Genomic DNA, 25,287 nt, shown 5'->3' with positions numbered 1-25,287 from the left:
TCTGGTGCTATATTTTGACAAAAGAATCCATTAGAAATGTCTAATGTGGTTTTGTATTTTTTGCGCACTATGTTATTCATTAGTGCAGCACTATGCGAGTTTTGTACTGCAAATGTTTTGCAACATGAGTTAAGGTGTCTGTAGTCCAAAACTAGACGATATGAATTGTCTGGTTTGGAGACAGGAAACAAAGGGTTGTTCATTTGTGAGGTGCAAGTTTCAATCACCCCCTGGTATTCAAGTTGATCTAGGATCTCTTTTACCTGTTTTTTAGCTTCTTGCTTAATCGGGTACTGCCTCTGTGCAGTAGGTTGTGATTTTAACTGGATTTTGTGAGGAGGAGAGTCCTCATCCCATCCCACATGATTTTTATATAAGGCAGGGGCTTGAGCTACTGCCCACTTTCTTGCAAGTGTATATTTTTTATGAATTGGAATATGGTTTGAGAAGGCAGGCATAATTATTTCTTCGCCATGAGGGCACTCCCTGACAAACTCTGGAGGCCAGTCTCGTTCAGCTAGAAGGATGTCATAGCCCTTGGAGAGATTATCCCAAAATAGACCCCTTATTTTCCTAGTCTTATCCCCCTCTATACGCAATGTTATTTCATATATTTTATGAGATTTGCTAACTCTGGTATCTGCCGTTTCCACCTGAATGTATTCATTCGTGTCCACTGTCTCCAGATGATTCATAAGGACTTTGCGAGCTATGCTCACTTCTGCTGCGCTGTCTAGCATTGTCTGAGCCCATTCTCTGTTTTTCAGCTGTGTCCTCAGTATTCTCGGCATTGTTAATTACTTTAATACTGGCTACCTTCTTTTTTGGAAATTGTAATTTTTTATTCTGATGAGCAGGTTCTTTGTCTTTGGACTTGACGTGCTCTTCCCTGTGTTCTGATCGTCCTCTTCTTTCCGATTTCTGCGAGGAAGTCTGAAAAGATTGAGAGGGACGTGTATCAATATCTTGATATCTATCAGGTTTTTTTATATTTTCCCTATTTCTAAGGTTGTATTTTTTCACAGAGGGCTCCCTTTGGGGAGACTTGCATCCTTGATCAGGAGATCTTTCTCTCCGCCGAGGAGACCTTCCTCTGGACTGGAATCTTTTTTCTTTAGGATTGGATTGTTTATTTCCATCCCAGCTCTTTTTTTGATTGTTTAAATTATTTTTTATAAATACCTTTTCAGGACTTTCAACTAGTTGGGGTTTCACTGGTATTCCACCCAAACTATCTCTTCCTAGTTCTTCATAGGATTTTTCTATGATTCTGGCAATTTCAGATGGTTGGTCTGCTATATTTGTCTCTTTTAACCTCTGGCGAATCGCCACATTTGCTGCTTCTCCCTTTATGTTGGCTAATAATATTGCAGAGACCTGCTTGAAATCTTTCAGTAGTTTCATACCGAGAGTTAAGGCGGGTTCTGGACCGTATTCATCTTGAATCTGTTTTAGCACATCTGGTATTACTGACATGGATGGTACACCATGTGTTTTTGTGTAAATGGAAGCAAAGACTGTTCCCCAAGTGTCACAGTCCTCCACATGTGGTGCGATTCCCATTGGGAGACAGATAGTCAGAATCCTATGTTTCTCAACAGGGGTGGTATCTGGAAACACCGCCTCTATTTGAGTGATTTTTTGTGCTAGCCAGAAAGGAATTTGTTGCCGTTTTGCGGGTACTTTACCTAGACAGGACTGTATGTTCTGAGGTGTAATTTTATTTGTGTTCCCCTGGTGAGGGATCAGCTGTGGAATTTTAATAGCTGGTTGGACTGTTGAAGTCCGCATTACATATTGGACTAATTGTCTATGTATTTTTATTAATTGTTTTAGCTGTGCTAAAAGCTCTGGTGCAGGCATTTCTTCAATGTCTGGATGTGGTGTATATCCGGCTAGGACCGGCCACGTTGCTCCTGGTCTACCTAGTGGACCGAGCCTGGTGATGTGATTATTATGTTTTAGGACGCCATGAAACAAGAGCAGGTGCTCTTGGAATTTGAGTGGTATTTCCACTTCCTCGAAAGGAGTGTACTCACTAGGAGGTTCCTCTATTTTGTAATAGTGGAAGTCCTTTGTTACAGCGTTTGCTGCTGGAAAGTTTATCCATGAATAGAATACCTCTGTCTGCCGATATTTGTGTGCCTCAATTACGAATATGACTGTACCACCTCTTGGTGTCAGTCCATTTTCTATAAGTTTTAGGGTTATAGATTTCCGTATGTTGACCGGGATGAGTATTGCATCTGGGTCATTTTCCAGCAGAGTATTGTCTGCTATTAGGAGTTCAGCTGCTAGTCTCACTGTCTCCCTTTCTTCTTCAGTTTCTGACATTCTACTGTCAAGAAGGTTATTTTGTTTATTTGCAGATCAGGTTTCTATGGAAACAAAGATTAGATGCACAATATTTTGGAACAGTGTATCCTTCAACGTTGAATTAACCAAGAACCATACATAGGAGTCTCCTCCTGCGAGGTTTGGCGGATATGACCTTTCACCCACTCCAGACGTCTTTGGAGTATTATGGGAAGAAAGGGGTCTGTGTGAAAAAGCACGACTGAGTTACTCTAATGTCTTGCGTTAGTTTTATCGCCTATCCAAACGGTTGGGCGCCATGTAGTGTAGTTCCTATTATCCCAATAGGCTCTGCGCATTGGAATAATATCTTCAATAGTATAGACCTAGGGCAGAGGTTAACTAGGTCTTCTACCGACGATATTAGACTTAAAGTTTTGTGTTTGCCAGCTAGCTCAGAGTTCACTAGAAACTTTCTCGAATAGGCAAGGAGGATTTTAACCTCCCTGGATACACAAGAAGGGATTTAGTTTCTGACAACCATAGAACATGACAACTTTGCTCTCCCCTAATCAAGAGTGTATCTCTAGAGTCGTGTGAAAACAAAAGACAACTTATTTTACTCAGTCAGTTCAGTGCATTCTTAGTTTCACCAGATTGTAGAGAAAAGGAAGAGACAGGCGTGTTCAATAAAAGATGTTATTTATTGATCAGTCTTCTTTCTCATACAAGAGAAATGAATCGCTATTATTGCAATACTTGTAGTTAAGTAAAGTGCATACAGTAAAGACAGAATTATAAAATAATACTGTAAAAGCATTGATATGGTTTCTGAGCCATATGATACTTTAAAATGGATAAAATAGATACATACATATATACATTTGACTAATCATACTCAACTGGTGCTTCTAACCACGCCTACCCCAGTGTACCTGACCTAAGCCTAATACGTGGGTGGGAGTAGATAAGTAGCAGTTTAAGTTAAGTTTGTTTGCCAAGGGACTGATTCGAGAATTCTCTGCAAGGGGTTATTCAGTTCTGTACCTGAGATCTAGAATGATGGAGGGCTGGTATCTCTTATCCCAGGTCTTGATATTCCAGCTGCCTGCGAGGGCTGCTTGGAAGCGCCGGAGCTGGATTTCTCAGCAGGAGAAAGGCAGCGTCTCATTCTCAGCGCGTCAGGAAGGCGGGGCAGCGCCTGTGGGCTTCGCTCTCTGCTGGGCTCCTCAGCACGTCTCGCTGCTCCGATCTCGTCACCACCGCATGTGTTTGCTTAAGGCAATGTCGGTAATATTTATACCTGAAAGGTGCCGAGATTGACATAAGGATGGACATATATACGTCAATAAGGATGTCATATGAACGGGCTCATTCGCACATTCTTTGCTGAAGTTCTCGGTGAAATCAAAACAATGGTTAAGGGAATTTCCCAGGTCGCTGTAGGTTTGATTTGTTTTGAGAACTCCGTATGCCTTATCAGGGGATGGAGGAATATCGCTTGTCTAATTAGATGGCATGCGTTATGACCTAATCAGATAACGCGCTTCTGTGCCGTGGTGTGGCTTAATCAGATAACGGCTTTTGCACCGTTAGATGGCTGCTAGTTAATTATTAACCAAACCAGGGTCAGGAATAGGGGAATCGATACAGTACCTATAGGAATACATCACAGCATCATGTATTATAATAGAATTATAATGTCCACAATTTAGATATGGAGAAGTGCTTGACCATTTAGTCCTCATTAATGTTTGCGATTCTCCGCACTGATTCTTCAGAGGGATTTCCATATCCTGTATGTGCCATCATCAGATCCATCAAGCACAGGGACTTGGAGAATAAACCCAGGACATGAGCTTCTGTATGTACCATGCAGCTGAGCCTGTGCACTGCACAATACTGGCGGACACCTTTAAAGTACAGTGCAGTGACAGGAATGCACTGACCGCAGGAATGCAGAGGTGGCCGGCAAAGGACCGAAGTCTAGTTGGGTCAGAGCAGCACAGTGCCTGAAATATATGAATCGGGACTTTGAACTAGACGAGGAGCCTGACTTGATCTGAAGCAGACTCTTTAGCGTGGAAGAAGCCACACACCAGTGCTAGCTGGCCGCAAGAAGAGCATCGCGAAGCGTAGCCATTATCTGAAGGGTGGGGCGTTCAGCAGTGATGCTGGGTACCATCTTTTCATCCGCCTCACGCTGTTTCTTCAGATCTTTGGCAAATGTTACAGAAGAACATGGCGACTAGGAAAGAGAAACGGGGAGCTGTAAGCCCCCACTGGCTGAACTCATCCATGGACATAGGGTACTAATATTACATTCTTGAGGATTCTCCGGGCATCTTGGCATGGCCATTTCACCATCAGGGCTCTTGCTACTAAATGAATAGTGTCGCTGTTCGTAAATACTGACCCTAGAAGCTGTGCCCTAAGTAAGACGGCTGCAAGAAAGAAGTGACCACTTCAGATCAAAGAGGCAATGCAGGCCCTCCAGAGCGAGTCCAATAGCAAAGGGTGCAGTTCATGTTCCAGTTGGGGACACCAGAGGTGCACTACCTACCCGTGTAAACAGGAGAGGCTTTCCCCTGCTTGAGGGGTGGATGATAGTATTCTGTGTGTCATGTGTGCCATGTGCCCTCCTCCTTCTCTAAGAAGCACAACATTTCCAACGACATTAGTAGCTCATCTCGCATACACACAGTTGTGTCACTCCCTCCAACATAAACAGCTGATTGTCGTGCTATTTTATTAGCAGAATACCCATACCTTATTGTTGGGCAGGCAATACCATAGGGGAGAAAATTAGGGAAACCCGATTGAGTGGAATAGACCTACCCAGAACCTCTAGAAACGCCCAGATCTGTCACATACGCCACCCATTTCTGTCCCCCCCCCATTTACCATCTCGCTAGCCCCAGTGCCTTCCGTAGTGGTCTATCACCAGCATCATGCGAAACTCTGCGGAGAGCTGTGGATCAGCTTTAAGGGTGTCCCACCTCCCTCCTTTCTATCGAGGGAGACACATTGAGGAAAGAGAGGGCTGTCAAGACTCTTTGTCCAGCAGTGTCTTGGCTCCTGACCCAGCAGTTACTGGGGTGTAATGGGTCAGCACACACCAACTCACCCGAACAATTGGTGAGATTGTGGTTGCCATATGAGTGTTCTTTTCTTTCAGCCTTCGCACAGTAACGCCAACTGAACCCATAAGACTCCAGTAAGAGCTGTAGGTGTCTAGATGTCCCCAGAATATATCCTCTGGTGGCCCGGGAAAGTCAGTGTGATCTCTTTGGCTCGTGGACGGACTCTGCATCCTGTCAAAGATCTCGTAGTAACCTACTCAGGCGGAGTCCCCCGGGAGGTGTATTGGAAAAACATCAGTCTCGCTGGAAAATCTCCACTAACTACTGACTCATCCAGCACAATATCTTCTCATGGTGTAGACTACAGGCACACCTTTCCAATCAGTCCTCTAATCGCGCAGTCATATCATAAACACTGAAGATCAGGCCCTGCCCAGGCAGTCTCTCAGGCCATACTGCTGACTGTTCATAGGGTAACCTAAATGCCATGCCACCACCTTCCAGGCTGTGTCCAACTAGACCAATGAATGACCTGCATGAAGTGTCACACGTGGCTTGGTAAACAACCTGATTCCAACACATATCTGTGATCAGGAAACAGCAGGTAGTCAGACACTAAGGGGAAGATTTACTATCATTTTGCAGCAGGTTTGTCAAACAAAATGATTGCTTTGCACCAAAAAGGCATACCATTAAGGGTACATGGGCGCTCCCCTGGTTTCTGGCACAAAGCTTATCAACTAATATTTGTAGACAGGGCTTTGCAATACAAACACCACTTCTTTGACTCACATTAAAAAGGAGAAATGGTTTTGTTTCTCCAAACTTTTCTGACTTTGCATGTGTACTGCACTGTACAACACCTGAAACACTTAAAATTCGCTAAACATAGTATTTTGTACTGAAGGTTACCCTTTAGTACAAAACCTATTCTAGACATCACACCGACACATTTTCACAGTATGCAAAGGTATATGCGTCACACTTTGAAGCCTGATTGTGCGCCAGAGCTAGGGAAGAGCGCTGGAGATGGGGCATTTTCATTGTCTCTACCTCTCAAGCAGCACAGAACAGCAACTTTGGTTGCTGCGCTGCGTTGAAGACACATTTGTAAATCTGCCCTTGAATCTCTTAAGGACAGACACCACATACATTTCTCAGTTAGACTATAGATATGCTGGAGTAGATTGGCAGCTTCTCTTTTTTGAGATCTGATACCTCAAAGGGGACCTAGACTGGTCGATATATTGATACCATCATGTAAGGAGTGTTATACTGTAATTTTGGTTGCAAAGCACTTTTCCAAGGTGATACAGAGATCAGAGGAACGGAACATAAGATAAACAGATTGGGCACATAGTGCACTCCATTCATAAGACCTTCATTTTAGTTGTACACAGAAGACACACAGGGGCATTCAAATGTCTAATTTTTCCCCTCTCCATACATGAAGTGCAAAGTAACACTGTATACTTTTATTTGCTTTTGACCTATCCATAAATTCTCTTTTGTGGCTGTCACTGATGTGCCTCTTATAAGAATATCGATTTCCTTTTACAAAAGACTCGGCATTTTATGCAAATCTATCCAGCATGATCAATGTTCTTTTTAATTCATTACACTTCATTTATTGAACAGCAATCCATTTGTTTGCATCCGTTATTGGCATTCCCTGCCCCCGAAGAGCTCTGCGCATTGGCTGGAGTGAGATCAAACCCAGTTTCTGGTGCTGGGGTGACAGAAGTCAGTCTTTGAGCTGACATAGCAATTCCTTGCATTTTGATTATGCTGACCAATGTGGAGTGTTGTCCTACATAGCGAGAGTATTTGCTGCAGAATCAAAGCCAGCCACAGTCCAAAGAAATCGAAAGCCGAGCACCAAGTGTACTTTTTCAGTGCTGGATTCTCACAGTAACTTTACAGGGGATTCCCAGAGTGGTGGTATCGGATAGAGACTCAGAACTCAATAAAGCACATAATAACAATCAGCACTCCGATTGGAATATTTGGACTCTGGACAACCAATCAGAATCCTCCTATTGCGGGTTTTAACTATTGTTAGAAGCCCACTGAGGAAGCATCCTATGGTGGGCAGTTCCCAATCCCTCCAGTGTGCTGGATGTGTGCTCGCTGAGGAGCGCTCCCTCAAGGACCCACTCCAGCAAATGCCCCCCATTTGTCCCCAGCCAGCAGCAGGAGCAGATCTTGGGCAATAACTCCTCTGCCTTACTCCCTTCTCTGGGCGTTTTTAGGACTGGTGTTAGCCAAGACCTTTTGATTTTACTAAAATTATATGTATAAATACACTTTCTTATAGGGGATTTCAAACAGACCTCTTCCTCCATGTGTCTATTACTGTGTCGTTCACGTTGTTCTTCCACACACACCAGTATGGGGCAAAGAGTCAGCCCACATTACCCATTTCCTAGCTTCACTGGGCATGATGGATTTTCCCCTTCCTCGAGGAGCACACCCCTTCCAAGTAGTGCCCTTAAGAACCAGGAACTACTATGCCAATGCAAGCTTTTTGAGGCTGAAAATATCTATGCTTTTGGCCATTGTTTTCTTTTAGATTGATGGGGGTCTGGCAGTTTCCCCAACAATAAAGGTTAGCAAAGACCATAATAAAACATGACATCGGCAGTAGGCTGGTGGACTAAGCCAGACTTATTGACTTTGCTAAACCTATTTTTTACAGCATCTGACTCCTCCCATTGCCTCTCTCAGGGAGAATGTGAGCCTGGTCACCACAGAAAAAGGAAACATACATTGCAGTTCGCTTTTCTTATATCTCTGTGGCTGTTTGACATTTTTCCCTGAGTGAGGCAAGAGGCTGAGGAGCCGGACATAATACAAAGAGCTTCGGAAAAGTTGTGAGTGGCAGAGATGCGGCAATGAATCCTTATGAAGGGATGGCAGTGGAACACCTAAAGACTTGTGAGCTGTTCTCAAGTCTTTCAGCTCCTGCTGCACTCTGTTTTTAATTTTGTGCAGCAGAGTGCCAATAGTGTAATTGTCTTTAACTATACAGCAATAATGGATGTTCATTTCTCCTCTCCCTCACATTTTCTGCCCTTGCCTATGGCTCAGGCCCCTAATACAGGGAGGATAATAATAGTTAAATAATAAACCATTCTCCAGTGAGTGCTTTTATTTACATTGAAAACAGACTTTAATCAATGCTCACAACTAAATACTACACATGATATGCAGAGAATCAAATAATGAATGCGATTAAACATGGGGGTCACTGGTACAGGGAGCCAGCCAGTACCATCACTGTTACTTCTACTTCTCTTCTAATACTCGCAGTAGTCACTTTCTCCTGCTCCAGACACTTCCTGCAAACATCTGCAGGACAGGTATGGGAAGATCCAAGAAGAAAGGCACGGAGAGAGGCTCTAGGAACAGACAGCATACTTCAGGGGGTACACTGCAGGGGGAGTCAGGATATAGACTCACCACGAGGCCTAGTAGTACAGATCATTCCTTGGGCTATCGTGGGCCAGAGTGCAGTCTTCCTCCACAGCTCTTTAACATCCCCTTTCATAGACCACCTTTCCTTCACGCAGGGATGCCCCCAGTAGCCCTCTTCAGCAGTCAGTGGGCTCCTTCCTTCAGGGTGGTTCAAGGCAGATTTTTCCAGCCGGATGCATGACCACCAGGTTCCAGGTTTCAATTCTGGCAAAGGGAGTTGACATTCAAAGGCTCTAAACCTTGCGACGTAGAAGTCTTTTTCAACTTCCCTTGGTGTGGAGCTCCTGGCACTGGCCAATGAGAAATCCTACTAAAAAGAGATGTGGAAAGCACGGGGTTCCACTTGGGAACTGGGTATCTATTATAAAGCATACGATTGTTTCCATTGGAGTCATCAAGTAACTCTTAGTAATTAAGGTATTGAAGAAGCATTTGTAGGAAGTGGATCAATCAATGAGTCGGGGGATTTGTATTGTACAAAACACGCCAGGCTCTTTGTATTTTAACATGGTGAACTTCTTTCATATGTTACTCAAAAATCTATTAGTGAAAGACACAGAGTGGTGACATATATGTATGAATATACATTTACAAAATATAAAAGAATGCAATAAAATGCACAGTCCTGGCCGTTTGTAATGCTTCTCCTAAGTATCACTTGTGGCAGAATACAGCAGTTTTCTTACTTCTCTGTAACTGATAGGAGAGATCTTATCATGCATGGAGCCCTGTGCCCCGACTCTCAGTGGACCATACTCTGCATCTGCCATGATGCATGCCATTCTAAAATACACCCTGACTATAACATCACGCCCCCTGCACAATCTCAGGGCCCCATTCTACGTTACTGTGTAATACCGCCTCTGTGTGGCGAGAGAGTCAAATGAATGGATAAACCAGAGAAGAGGTTCACCTACATTGATCTGCTTAAGCCCCGTGTCAATTAAGATACACAAGGTAGGTTGTGAGCAAAAACAAGTCCACTTTCCATCTAAGGTTGCTGCCAAAACTTGCCTGGGGCAATGAACGAACCAGTGCCATTCTAGAAGGTCTCAGTCTCTGATATAAGATCCTATCACTATGCACATCATCTTGCCAGAGGCACTTAAATTGACTTATCTCCAGGCATACATAGTTAGTGGTTGATAGAGACTACCTACAAATCCTAGGGCAGTTTTACAAGAAAGTGATGCATCTGTAGCGATGCGTCACTTCCCCTGCACCACACTGAGAAACCCTTGCGCCTCCATGGATGCGCCGTATTTACAATATGGCGCAACATGGCGCAAGGATTGACAGATTTGTCAGAAATTCTGACGCACCTGTTGCTTCAAAAGTCACGCATTGGTAGAGTTGTGTCGCAAGCACAACGCAACTCTAGCAATGCATGGGGATGCCTAGCCTCATTGTGCTGCGTCACTCTTTACGCCTGCTCCAAGCAGGCGTAAGGTTTTGATGCAGTGGCGTCCTAGAAGTGGAGCAGTGAAATCTTGTCGATTTCACTGCGTCACTTCTACGAGCCTTTTTTTTGCTTGGGAACGCCCACCTTGCATACATTATACCTGACAAAGGTATAATGTGACGTAGTGCTTTACAGCGTGACGCATCTCCCTAAATGCGTCACGTTGTAAATGGGCCGCATTTTTGCACTGCCGCTGCGTCACAAAATGTGATGCAACGGCAGCACAAAAATGACGCAAGGGGCTTTTAAATCTGCCCCCCTGTATTCAGTCTACAGCAATAACAACTGCATGATCCAAACATTTTTCCTGCAGACAAGCTGCTCTGTGCTATTTTGGTATCCAATAAAATCCTGTTGGAGGTGATAGATTCCAAAGGTACAATGCTGTTATTGATGGTAATGAACATTTAATTGGATGTTGTTCAATTTTGTACCCTAGATTATCAAGGCGATCTCACCGCTTGGTGATCCAAGAGTGACCTATAACTTGGAAGAGGGCCAGATTCCAGAGACCAACATGCCAGTGCGCTTCTACCTGAAGCCCAACAGAGCAGATGGATCCGCCTCCATCCTGGTGGCCGAGCCTCTCGACTTTGAGACGACCAGATCCTTCACTCTAAGAGTGAGGGCGCAAAATGTTGCCTCTGTTCCACTAGCATCATTCACCACCGTCTACATTAATATAACAGGTAGGCGAAGCTAGTATACCTCGTATTATCCAAGTATATATTCTAACATCTATACCCCTCTGTCTTCACATAAGGAATAGTGTACCACTTTCCTGTTTAACATACATATTCCTAAATCATTCGGGTAGAAGAACCTAAAGGTTCTAATTCAACTAATTATGTTCTATGTTTCTATGTGCAACACAGTACACACAATGCTCGTTTTAAAGGAAAAACATACTTTTCTCCATGACTAACTTTCAAGAGATCATAAGTATCGTAAATTCAAAGCACAAAAAACTTTTAATTTATGTTACTTCATTTAGGACTTCACTTGTTGCATGAGCCACATGATACCAAAGCAGTGGACTTATTCTAACTGTAGCGATATAATGGCAATAAATGCAGTCACGTTAGATTAAGCGTGCCATCTTAGACATGTTTTACAATTACTTCCAGATGAGTGACTGGCTTATGGATGGTGTGGATTGTATCCGCAGAGTTAGCAGTATATTCACACATGTTGACAAGTGCTCCATCCATGACACCAATCTGTGCGCATTACATAGTATTTTATACTTTGTCCATACCTGTAGAGAGGGGTTGTCAAGGTAAAGTGGAATTGTGTTCTTGAAGGATGATGTTCTTGAAGCAGGAAGTGGGATGTATGTCAGGCGTGTTTTGACTTCAGTAGATGTGGGATGGATCAGATGACTCGGTGAATATGTTCAACTGTCATAACACTGATAACATGAATGATTCCTCTTTACCTAAAATGTGATGCAGCGCCATTCTGAGTGAGGCGATGTTGCTACCCCTGCACACTTTTGTTCACTCTACAGGATCAGATATCTAGGGTGATGCGTTGCTAACCAATGCTCAGCAGTTTTGTATTCTCTTCTCCGCAGCAGCTTCAGTGTTGGTACTTCTTTCAGAATTGGGATAATTTGAAGGAACTACCTTGCAGCAACAATCAGATTGGTTGTGATGTTGAGGTGCTCTTAATGGGCCTACAATAGATTTCGGGAAGCATCGGAGAAGCCGCCGCCTCCACCTTCTGCATTATCAACAGGACCAGGGTTTGGATCACAGTTATGAACTTGGCCTGAGAAAGGGATATATTCAGGTTTTGGACACTGTTGACATTGAAGTTTAAGATTTCTCCAGCCTATGGTTTTCTAAACCTTTATACACTGTTCAGCATTAGGTCTTCTAAGCCCTCGATATTCAGCTACTAAGACATTGCCTCCACTTAATTGTGGAAATGGCAGTAAGGACTTCAAGTTTGTTATTGTGTTTATTAAGAGGTAATACTGAAGTCAAAATTTGAATTTCTTTTGGGGGTACATGAATGTCCAACATTGTCATTTTTGTTTTTCCTTGTGGCAAAAAAAATCTATGTCTGGACTCCGCCCACATATGAAATCATTTTTCTACAAGAGCTGCATTGAGTTCCTGTTCACGGTAGTCGCGCATGTGATGTCTTGATGCATTTGCCACCTCATTCTCTGGCTTTGGGGCGTGCACTACTGTGATCATTACTAAGCTCACCAGCATCAAAGCCATTTCTCATTTGCCTCCTTGGACAGTTGTGGGAGCATGTTCCTTCCTGTTTTAGAAGCTAGAAGATTGTGCTCATGTTATGTATCCTGATTTGTACAACTTTCTCAGGATGTTGGTCTGAAATAATGCTAAACGCACTGTTTTAATGCAACTGTCTGTCTTTGGTTTCTTTTGTGGTGCACCTGCCATGTGCTATGCATCTGGGCTCCATATCCTGTTAGGGAAGGTTCCTGTTGATACATTTCCATATAACATTAATGCAATGACTTGACAATTTATGTTATATACACCTGTATCGCTGCCCTAAATGTGTGGCCACCGTCCGTATAGTGACTCATGAAGGCGTCTTGTGCATTATCTAGTGTTTGGTACTACATCAACGCATGAAACAAGAGAAATAAGTATATTTCTCCTCGTTACGCCTCCCCTGGGAAGGCGTATCTTTTTGCCATATTTACAGGTTTACAAGGACTTGTAATCCTAGGAAAGTGTCAAAAACCATGAGAGTTGCGTGAGAACACACACGCAACGTCCATGGAATGCCGAGCCAGGGCAGAGTAACGCAACACAGCTATTTTCGCTGCATTAAGTTACTCCATATTTTTGGAGCCACGCAGAGTGGCTTTGCATGGCTTAAAAAATATGACTTACAGTTTGCATCTCTCTTGCACCACATTGCGGGATGCAAGAGCGACGCAAACTGGGTCATAAATTTGGCCCAACATGTGTACAGCACAAGTAGTAGTTTACATATAAAGTAATATGATTTTAGGTGGTGGGTAAATATTTGAAGTGTATCCTGTAAGTACTGCACGCCTGAAAGAATTGTTCAGTCATTTATACCTTCCACACTCAGTTTGACCTGGATTCCCCATAATAGTAAATAATTTGCAAACATACACGTTATGCAGATATTTAATTATTGTCGTCAGTGCTTTTGAGGTTGTCTAGTTTCGGGGGGCAATGGTAGACCTGAGAGAAATGTAAACCTCTGGTTCATTATTCTGTCCCTAATGAAAAGTGTATATTAGCCACAGCTGATTACAGAAACTTCCTGAAAATGAAAGAAAGGCCGGGTAGCCAACCAGCTTCCAGTCCTGGAGCGGGGTGTGTGTGTGTGTGGGGGGGGGGGGGAATGTGTAAGCAAATACAGGGTCTCTGCCCTGGAAATCGGTAACTAGATATCTGGACATGTACAGGACTGCTGTTTCGCCTAGTGATCAGCTCAAAACTCTACAAAGAGATCACCAAAACAACAGAAGAAGTGCTGACCCAGAGAGAAGGGTCCCAAAGAGCATGAACTGTGGGCAAAACTACCAGGAAGTCGCACACATACAACACCATGTTGCCTCAGTCACTGCCATCCATCCTGTCCTGCAGACAAGGTGAGACGTGGCCATAAGTGCCCAATGCACCATGTGTCGCAGCTCGATGTGGACCACAGGAAGAACAGGACACAGTGAGTCACATATCCTATGATGTGGCTTCACACACAAATTCAATTAATGACAACCACTAACAAACCCTTACAAAGGCTGGGAGTGCACAGTGTCATTGCAGGCGAGCTCGGTGCTACGTTTCAGGAAATTGTTGCCAGCGGCTTCACTGGACCACCAGAGATGGCCACAAGATGCTTTAGATCGCAACAAGTGGCCTCGATATTCCTTTGTTGCGAGGGGACACGGAGCACACCAGCGGCAAAACACTGTGCTGCCTGGGGTTTAAAAATATCTGCAGCAGAGTTGGTTGCATCAAACCGAGACAGACGTAAGGGCTGTTACTCTGGAGTGTAACAGAGCTCTTCTGAAAATTGTATCATTTCCAAGATAAAAGAAATCTCTCTAGGACAGGACAGCAACAGAGGCAAACATGGGATTTATCCAAAAAGTGCTGAAAGTATGAATGTTAGTGCCGTATTCGCACTCTACAGATGAAAGACTAGTGAGATATTGTCTTAAATGACGATCCTTGGAAAATTACAACAAACCTTGATGTGAGTCACCTGTAGGGTTCAGGTGATTTGTTAGCCAGAGGACTGTCTTCCGGATGTTGTCACACTTAGTGCTAAAGTTCATGGACCTACCTTCATGCATCTTTTTAGAATCCATCAGATTGTGAAGCTGTCTAAAGTGAGACGATCCATATTTGAGAAGAGGGTTGACCTAAGGAGCAGGGACCTCCCTGAGACGTTGGGAGGTGATTTGCATGTTCTTTATTCTCCAGTTATCAAAAACATCAAGAAAGGGCAAAGAGATAAGGGTTTCAGTGTACTTTTTTCAAATTACTTGAGATAATGTGGACTCCCTCTGGCTAAGGACATCCCTCCAACCACGTTAATTTACAGAGACAGTAAAACAATTAAATATACCCAGCATGAGGGAATGTTCAAAGTGCCTCTTTTATGGCCTAACTACATTAAGTCAATACAAATTGTGTGAAGTCTAGCATATATTGTAAAAAGTGCATAAGTTCGCCCTCTAGATAAACGAATCCGTGGGTGGATATCAAACTTCATCTAAAGAGTGAATGCTTCAGGTATTTAATTACCATAGGTATCTCATCTGCATTTTTGAAGAAAGCTACACCAGAACCATAGAAAGCAGGCTGCTGGCTGAGAAGGAAGCTTGTATTTCTTTTGTTAATCATCTCCTAGACCCGTTACGATGAACACATAGACCTGTGACCACTGTATGCTTTTCACAAGAAGTAATGCCATGTCTCCTGGTACTTTCTGGTACTCTTGTTTCAGTCTCCTACAATGCCCTGTATGATTGTGCTCATGTGATCTGTCTTTGCAGATGTGAACGACAATGTTCCATTCTTTACCTCCTCCACCTATGAAGTCACCGTGCCGGAAGGGGCGGAGATCGGCACTCCTGTGGCCCAGGTGCTAGCCACTGACCTGGACTCTGGTCTGCATGGCGAGGTTTGTTGCTATTCTCTAGCTGTTACGTTCGCTTTTAGCCATCTGTTATTATGTTTGTCTGCTTTCTCATTTGGATGTTTGTATTATATCTATGCTGTTGTTGAACTACAAGCTCCAAGCTGGAGTGTCTGGCTGTAGAGTGACTAAACAAACGAAGAGCAAAGGGCAAGCACAGTGTGTGGTTTGAATGTGAAAAGATACATTTCGTGGTGGTGAAAGGATCCACGTCAAAGTTTGGGGAGAGGTGAAATACAGGAAGCGTACATGTAAATATGATCACAGTATTTTTTCCCATTCATAAAAAGATGGTCAGTTGTGTGATGAAGTTATTGCAGCTTGCAAGTTAAAATGAGTACATTTGAAATGGACTATGCTGTATAACGGTCTTCCTGTTACATAAAAAAGCCTCTTGTCTCAAAATGATGGTTCTGTACTTCCAGGTGCACTATGTCCTTCTCAAAGACGCCAGTGGGGACTACCAGTTCTTCAGCATTGACCCACAGACAGGAGTCCTCTCTACCAAGTCTTCTTTCGATCGAGAGAAGAAAGGCTCTTACTTGATCGAAGTTCAGTCTCAGGACTCTTCAGAGTCTGCACGCCCTGGGATGCACGGCCAGCCCAACACAGGTAAACAGACCAGATGTACCGTCAACAAGACGCGCTGATACATAACTTGGACAAAGACAGGCATACATCAAATTTCATCATTGTTTCACAGCACACTTCTATTGTTTTTCATTTTTTAAGCAGTCTTTTTATTGGCATATTTAATATAAGATACAATAAAACGTTGAAAGCATTGTGTTCACTCATGACCAAAAGCCTCCTTCCCACCTCCACACAACCCTTATGCATCAATAACTGTAATTCCACATGCATAACAAGTATACCTGGGACCTCAGTCAATTGGTGAGGCATATTCTGGTACGTTACACGTGGATGTCGCTTCTGCCCCTCACCCCCAATACTTCTGAGGGCATCCCAGTGCCTCACATCTGGGCTTTTTCAGTGTACAACACAGATCTGTATTTACCCTCGACCCTGCTCCAGAGGAGAGAGTGGGCTGTTGCACCACTGAACAATGCCCCTTTTATCAATGGAAAGGCAACCAGACATACCTTTTCCACATGCGTAACACGTTCCTCGTCCACTGTATTCAATAGTGCCATCACTAACACGTTAATTGAATTGGTTGGCTCAGTGCTGCTCCCAATGCCTCCTGTTTACCTTGCCAAAAGGGGCAAATCACCCTACAACTCCACACAGTATGCAGGAAGTCCTCCTCTACAGTACTACATCAGACACAGTTTCAGCTAGCTCTTCGAATAATCCGCCATAATCAACCTGGGGCAGTTGTCGGGTATATTCAATGTAAATAATTAGATTGAATCAGGTAGAATCCTGCCAATACAGTATCATACTGAGCCATCAGCTCCACTATCCATTAAAAGACATCCAGCTTACCTAAGTTGTGTTCCCATTTCACCCGCAATTCGGTGAAAGTGTCACGACTCTTGATGACCAATGTTTATATATTATAGAAACCTGACCAAACTAGAGCAAGCCACCCTCTCTGGTTTACCCAAGATCTCCCTTGCACCCTTAAAAGCCTGCCTCAATGCAGCTGCCGGACTACTTACCGGCACAAGGAAATTTGATCACATCACCCCTCATCTGAAATCGTTGAACTGGCTTCCTCTCGAGGCTAGGATTCATCTCAAGCTGGCATGAATCACGCACAAGGCCCTACACTCAAACTCCCCTGCGTATCTTGCACAGAAACTTGTGACATCCGGAGGAAGCAGAAACTCACGATCGGCGGGTGCCCTCCTACTCCAGCCTGCACGCTTTCGGAAAAAAACAACTTATAATCGGGCGTTCTCTGGGGCTGCACCAAGATTATGGAACTCCTTCCCACCCGCCATCAGAAGAATCCCCTCTCTGGCACGCTTCAAAAAGGAGGCCAAATCCTTACCCATTGGTAAATTCCTTGACTAATCCCGTTCCACAACCACCCCATTGACTACTGCCTCCATCCTGCGACCTCGCCCCACCAAGAAATCGGAGTCCGTCCTCTACAATTGTAATATTGACTATCCTTGTATATTGTTTTCCCTCTTGTATCCAGCACCCCCTCCCCCCTAATTTACAGTAATCTTGTGTTATCCTTCCTATTGTTTGACTCTGTGAATCTGTAAAGCGCTCTGATACCCTAACGGGTCAAGTTCGCGCTCTATAAAACACTAAAATAAATAAATAAATAAAATATAATAAGCATAGTCAATTTTACCTCCCAGGAGTTCTATTCAGACAAGCTTAAAGTTTCTGATGGGTATGACATGAGTGCATGATGCAGCTGTAGCTACCTAAAGAATTGGGACCGTTCTAGGCCAAGTTCATGTTGCAGGTCGTCAAACGCTTTCAACATACCAGGTGCAAGCATATTAACCAATGTTGTTATAAGCAATGCATTCAATGCCCAAAACCTCTCCAGGCGTGATCCTGAGGGGTCGTTACTGTTCCACAGTGGAGTCTATCCAATGAGTTTCTCATCCCATTTAATTCGCTTAAGCAAGGTTCCCCACACAGCCATGGCTGTCCTTATGGTAGGAGGCACATTCAGTGGTAATTTCCTACCTGTAGAAATAATGCAGAAGGGGTTCTCCCTCATGGCCCACCAGTTGAGTTATCATACCATGTCATCAGTGGAGCCATATATCACATCGTCCAGGTTCAAGAGGTGTGATGGTCTGTAATAAGACGCTGTATCTACCATTGCCAGCCCTCTATCATATGTTGACTTACAACATTTGTTAAAGGCCGCTCAGTGGTAGCCACCATCCCCTACAAATGCATTCAACACTTTAGTGTACGATTTAGTTGTAGCACCTGGTATGTAAAATGGGTAATTGTGCGGTATGGATATATTCGTAGGAAGGATAACCATCCTAACTCCTTCCGCACTGATGACGGAACCGCTCCGTCATCAGCCGCGGTAGCGCTGTGCTGATGACGGAGCGGTTCCATCATGGCCCGCTCGATGCACCTGCGCGGTGCTGATTTCGCGCCTGCTTGGCACGTTCTATTGAGCGGGCGGGGCCGTGACGGAACCGCTCCGTCATGAGCACAGCTCAACCGAGGCTGGTGACGGAGCGGTTCCATCACCAGCATGGGCGCGCCGCGTGGCCCCCCGCCCCCTTAGTGCTGCGGCGGAATAGCCGCCGCAGCAAAGGTGTTAATCAATGCCACTCGTCGAGCAATGACAGTTGCAGCATGGAGCACAATAATGTGTCTTTGCGATTGTCATTGATTAGAGTTATGCTATTGCCTGTCCTGGTTTGTGTGAGATTGTATCAAAGTTGTATCCGCAAATAGTGGAACCTTTTGTTTGTGACAATCAGCTTAGCCTGGCCTGCTCATTCTCCTGTCTGGTTCACACGACCAACTGGAACTAGTTTTGTCTTAGCCCAGTTAATCCTCAAACCCAAGAATTTCCCAAATGTGTCTAATGTCTCCTTAATTATTGGTCTAGAAGTCTCAGGCTGACCCACATCAAGTAGGAGATCCTTAGCATAAACCTAGACCCTGTCCTCGCAGTTATCAGACTATCTGAAGCCAGTGATTCGAGTCTCACGCCTGATAAGGTGCACCAGGGACACCACTTCCAGGTTGAGCAGCAGAGTTGACAATGAACATGCCTGCCTCATGCCTCTTTTAAGTTTGAAAAGAGTGGAAAGGATCCCCCCTAGTTTTGCCCTGACTTGTTGTTTCTATAATTCTTTTATTCATGACAAAAAGAAGGTCCCAAAACGAAGGTATCCCAGGAGGGAGAACACATAATGCCACGAAAGGCTGTAAAAGGACTTCTCAAAATCAATGAGCATTATGGCTAAGGGTCCCTAAATCCTACAGGCCAGCGCTATTGCATTATATACATTTCTTATGTTACATCTGGCTGACGGATGCGCATGAAGCCACTTTGGCCAATGTACACCAAGTCATGAATCACAGTGATCAATCACATTATGAGTACTTTAGCTAATGTCTTAGTCTTACTATTAATTACGGATACCAGGTGCATAGGTTTGCTGGATTGTCATGTCTTTGAATAGTCATTATACGTGTCTCTTCAAGGTCCATATGGAGATGCCCCTTGCTTTGGGCATCAGAATACAAGACTAGCAATGGTTAGGCCAGTACATCTGATTGGCGTTTGCATTGGGAGTCCGTCTGGGCCAGGGGATTTACCTGTTGATAACTGAGATGGCCTCTGTGATTTCCTCAGTGGTAATGGGTTCTTACAGCGCGTTCCACTAGTCTAATGTGAGTCGTGAACATTAACAAGAGACTATGCAGGCTGTCAGATTGAGAAGGTGAAGAAACTGCATAAAGGGATTAATAGTATTGCTCATTCGGGGAGAGTTGGCCTAACAGCTAGGGCAGTCGACCTGAAATCTGGGGAACCGGGATCGAGTCTCAGCAAGGACGCGCAACATCCTGTGATTCTGGGCAAATCACGTAATCTCCCCGTGCCTAACAAAAATGAGTGTGTCCTCAAGTAATGCATCTGGTGCTCATGTAGAGCACTCTGATACCCGATACCTTCGGGTCAAGTTTGCGCTATATAAAACTCTGTAAAAACAAAAAAAAAGGCATCTGACATAGTCCTGGGAGATTTGAGGAGCGCACCACTCGCATCTTCAGTCTGTGTAATGTGTCTGTTCTCCTCTTGTCTCTGATATATCCAGTGTAGTAGTTTACCAGTTTTGTTACCATGCTCATAGAAATGGCCCTGCAAAGGCTGCCACAGCTTTGTAGCTTCATCTAACTGTGTTTGTTTACATTCAAATGTAGCTCCAGTAGGCCTATGTAAGGAAGTGTCAGATTTGTCTCTTCTGTATTCACACTTGGGTATTTGTTCTTCATGTTCAACGGCAGCTGTTCTCTGCCGCCGCTCCCCTTTGTCCCTTTGTGAAATTTAGATTTAATGCCACCCCAGATCACTGCCCTGTAGGCTCTCCACCATTCATCTGAGCCGTGTTTATCCGAAAGTATTGTGCGGAGTTATCTCTGAGAGTATCCTGAAAGACTTTTGTATTCAACCACCATGTACTCAGCTTCCATGGCCAGTAAGACCTCGGTTTGTTGCAATGTATGTGGATCACCAGGGGTGCTTGATCTTAGAGCCCTGGTGCATGAATGGCTACACTCATTACCGGGCTGAGGGGAGCAAGATTCAGGAGAAGGGTTTATGCTCCCCTGAAAACAGGCAGAACCTCTTGATGAGTGATTAAAATGGCAAAAAACATTGCCTAGTCCTATCGCTGTTGCGAAGGCCTCTATTTGATATGACAAGAGCCTAACCTACAGTGGGGACCTGCCCAATTCAGTTCAGCGTTCATAAGACCATATAAGTGGCCACCTTTTATCATGAGTCCCACTGGGGCGGAAAGCAGGACTGTGCTGAGGTGACATAGAAGTGCTTGAGAGAGTGGGAGTGGTGCAAAGATGGAGCATAATGCGACAACGGAGCCATATAGAGAGCCTACTACCCATATATATCACCACAATTTATCCATTTTAACCGACAAATCGATAGGGGTACGTGGGTGTTAACCAAATATTGCCAATCCTCTAGTGCCTGTACGGAAGCCGGCATTGGTAGGCTCTGCTGAAGCCATACCTCTGGAGGGATCTACACTCATTCCCAATCAGGTAGACTTCTTGGTGTAATAATATATCAGCTCCATATTGTTTGCCTTTCTAAAGGATTGCTCCCCTTTTCATTTTATTCAGAAGGCCATTAAGATTCATTGAGAGGCACTTAAGTGGTTCATCAGCTTTATATGGATGCACTGTGGCGTGTGGTATTCTTATGAAGTGGATTAAGGCTAGGTTAACTCTGTCTGTTTGGCTACTGAACACAGAACATTGAGGTATATCCCCATCCACGCCACCCGATACCTCGCTTGGTGGAGTACCTGTCAGATGATTACTAGAACTACTGCTTCTTATCAAGGTGAAGCATATTACATCCCTGTAACCTAAAGTATCCCAAGTAAAGAAAACATTTGGAACACAAAGTCAACTGACTAACAAATAATCCAATAAAACAGATGGTTCACATTTCACAACATAATGGCAATGAACAACTAACAGAGAAAGCGTATTGGGAAGTATTCTAAAGGAAAGAGTGGCTCTTCCATGTGATATTGTCTTTAATGTCCTTTGTACCATATCCTAAGTCGCAACCAGTGTAGGGCTGGCCAAAGGATATTTTAGAGCAGTAGCCATAGAGTCCAATTCTAAGCCAGCCTCAGAGTAATATCCCTTTCAGCTCACATGTGAGAATAGAGTACTTCACCTCCTTCTGTTCATGTGGGCAATCTCTCTCATGAGTGTTCTGGTTCTGTGGGGTCCCTACATGCACTGCCATTCTTAGCAAGTGTCCAGCCCCTAGGTCCCCTGTTTCTTGTCGTCGACAAAGTCTGATTCTTCATCCTCAGTTTGTTCTACAATATGGCAGGCCACTTCCCGCACTCTGCTCTACATGTCGATGTATGCTGGAAAGTGTAAGGGAGGCTTCTCCTCCACCCACTGCCATGCCTACTCAAGAGACTCAAAAAACAAATCGAGTTTGACTGATATATTACTTTAAGTTTAGCAAGAAATAATACTATGTATTAAATTCCCATAGCTCTCTGCTTTTATTTGACCCGGTCAAATGACTTGCGCTGTTTATGAACCACCTCATTTACTCGGGAATATCAATATGTTACGGGAGACACATTTTGCCTCCCGCTGTATTTTGGTTGTGTAAAGGATCTAATCTCCATCTCAAAAATTGAGAAAATTGGCTATTATTGGTTTTGCTGGGGTGCCCAGGTGAAGTCTCAGTTCTAGGGTGCTCTTTTAGGACAGTTGTCTCTAATTAAGGCATTAGAAAATGCTCTGGGTGCGTACCCTCCACTCCTTCAGGGAAGCCCAAGGAAATTGTTCCTGCAGGAGCAGCCCTCAGGATCCTACACTCACTGAGTCAATTGTTTAGAGTCAGTAACAAGTCATGTAACCATGGATTTAAGCTCATTCATAATATCTTAAAGATCTGATATCTGAAAGCAGTGGGGCGATGCTCCTCCGCCTTAGTGGAGGAGCTGCCACTGAGACATAGCACTCAACAACAGGAACTGGACTTAGGCCACCTAATTCATTTCACTTATTTACACGGGCCAATCACCAGCAGGTGTCAGGCTCACAGCCATGTTCCTATGTTTTCTTACTTCAATGTGATTATATATTTTCACAAGCATACTGCACATTTACTAAATGGTATGGAAAATGCACCTCGGTTCTCCTCTAAGCTTGTAGTTCGTCACTCCTGAATGTTTCACGTTTGATGACGTTGACTGTTCCTCTTCACATACCTGTGTCGGTGCCTGTGGCCATAGTACCAAGCTACTGTTGTCTTTTTCAGATACAGCCTATGTCCGGGTTTTTATCAGTGACGTAAATGACAACGCGCCCGCCTTCCCACAGTCTGTGTATGAGGTCAGCGTGGAGGAAGGCAAGGACGTCGGATACGTGGTTATGACGGTGACGGCGAATGATGAGGACGAAGGTAGGAATGGAAAACGGTTTCCAGGTGTTTGATATCATGAATTAGCTCATGTGCCTTGCAGAGCCCTGCTGCTGGCTGTACTGTGGTTGTCTACCTTCTGCGGCAGATCCTCCCTCTCTGCAGGTTGTGTGTTCCCCTATAAGCTGGTGCCTCGTAGATAGAGCTGTACTGTGCAGAAATATATGAATAAACAGGCCTCCTTGGGTCATATTTATTTAATCGTGTTATTTGTTTCATAAAAACAACAATACAAATAATCAGCAGCTACTCGTTCACATTGTTGACAAGTCCCTTTCGAAAATTATTCTCCAACTTGCATTTTTTTACTAGCCCCTGGCAAGTGGTGAAGAATGTACACTGTGCATGAAAGGAGATCTTTTGGACAGTACTCATCCAAAAAATGTCCAAAACCTGATTGAGTTAAATTAAGCAGAATTCAAGAGACATTTTATGTAGCAGCTGCTTTGGTGACTGTGACATTTGGAGGCCTCAGCCCCAGTCCAACAGTCCTGCTTGGCTACATTGCACGTGCCTTTGAAAATCACGTTATCTCCTTCCTTATCTGCCAAATAGAAACCGACATTTACAGCAGGGGGCAACTTCGATTGGTGAGATAGTATGAAATATCAATAAACAATTTTTCCTGCATAAACTGTTAGGTCTTGACAAACTTACGAAATGTAACATGATCAGATTCTGTTTTAAAGAGTTTTATATAGCGCGTACTAGACCCGAGATTAAGTGATTTGCCCAGTATCACAGGATGTTGGGCGTCGATGCCGAGACTCGAACCCAGTTCCCCAGCTTCAAGGTCAACAGCTCTAACCGCAAGGCTACATCCTTTTCCCTAAGTTACTCTAGCTGCCCAACTCATACTGACCACTACATCGATACTGTTAGGATCAATCAACTGCAAATCCATGAAAGCCCTGAGCTTGGGGTTTTTCATCTTTGAAATTAAGTGCAGATGAAATGCCACCTCTTAACTGGGTGCTGTGGAAGTGGGTGTAAACGGACTCATTAATGCCTCACGGGACATTTAGTCCCAAATTCCCGCGAGGGTGTAGGAAGGAGTCTGCCAGGAAGCAAGAAACCCAGAGGTACAGGACCAGACTGTTTGAGAAGAAGCAGGCTGTGCTGATAGCACAGAGAATCCTCACGCCCACAGCCAGCTGTATTCAAAGATGCATCTGCCTAACAAGTGCACAGTAACTACCACATTGAGGATGAACAAACATAACATTACCACACCAAGATATATGACTAACCTACTTAACATGGAACCAGGCAATAAAAGTAAATGTCTGTAGGTGACAAGGTGCTCCCGAGTTAAGTTGTAGTCAAGGATAAAGAGCTTGCATTGCCCTGCATCTTCCAATGTGCAGTTACTATTCCACATTTGTGTTAGAACTGTTGAAATATGCGTATTGCTTGAACAGAATTATCATTTTAATGAAAACACAACCCTATTTTTCCATGATTGCTAGCAGAACATGGTCTGGGTTGTGGTGCCAATATCAGTGATTTGCCAATTTCTTTAAATGTTCATACTTCTGTTCCTCTGCAGAGGCTAACGCCAAACTGAGATACCAAATCACATATGGAAACTCAAAGGGTACCTTCGATGTGGAACCGGAAGTGGGGACCATCTTCATCACACAGGGCCTAGACTACGAAGAGGAGCAGCGCTACGAACTGCGCCTGGTGGCCTCCGATGGCAAATGGGAGAACCAGACCCTGGTGATCATTAACGTGATGAACGAGAACGACGAGGCGCCCGTTTTCACCCTGAACGAGTATCACGACAGTGTCCTGGAGGAGCTGACGGACTTGCCCGTCCTCGTTTTGCAGGTACGTGGTCGTGGGTGCTGCCATGCTTTTCCTGCCTTGGATACAGTAACAATTTTAAGTGTGCAGCACTTCATGTTCTGCAGTTTGTATTCAACCAACATCAGTAGGAGCATCAAAGACAACTGTACTTATCAAAATTAGTAAAAAGAGCAATCTTGAAGGTATTTACCTAGTTTAAAAAAGTTCCTTATGGATTTAATTTAATGATTATAATGAAGCAGTCAAATTTCCAGAGCATGACTTTCTACCAGCTGTCGGTCGATTTGAAGTCACGTCTGTACCAGTGTTAGCGAGGTGGCATCGGTGCTTGTGGATAAATGCACTGTTCACCTGAATCGGGTTTT

At 44.1% G+C, this 25,287-nt stretch overlaps 1 protein-coding gene across 1 annotated transcript in view; it reads left to right on the top strand.

Moving 5' to 3' along the window:
- Positions 1-25,287, top strand: part of LOC144828007 (neural-cadherin-like) — a 266,439-nt gene that overhangs the window by 145,548 nt on the left and 95,604 nt on the right. Inside the window, exons 13-17 of the mRNA XM_078686153.1 lie at positions 10,757-11,006; positions 15,347-15,474; positions 15,915-16,101; positions 22,949-23,092; positions 24,660-24,943. Coding sequence (XP_078542279.1) covers positions 10,757-11,006; positions 15,347-15,474; positions 15,915-16,101; positions 22,949-23,092; positions 24,660-24,943 — 993 coding nt within the window. The remainder of the gene's footprint in view (positions 1-10,756; positions 11,007-15,346; positions 15,475-15,914; positions 16,102-22,948; positions 23,093-24,659; positions 24,944-25,287) is intronic.

This window comes from Lissotriton helveticus, chromosome 4_1, assembly GCF_964261635.1.
Source record: "Lissotriton helveticus chromosome 4_1, aLisHel1.1, whole genome shotgun sequence".
Lineage (NCBI taxonomy): Eukaryota > Metazoa > Chordata > Amphibia > Caudata > Salamandridae > Lissotriton > Lissotriton helveticus.
This window is presented reverse-complemented; position numbering and strand designations above follow the sequence as displayed.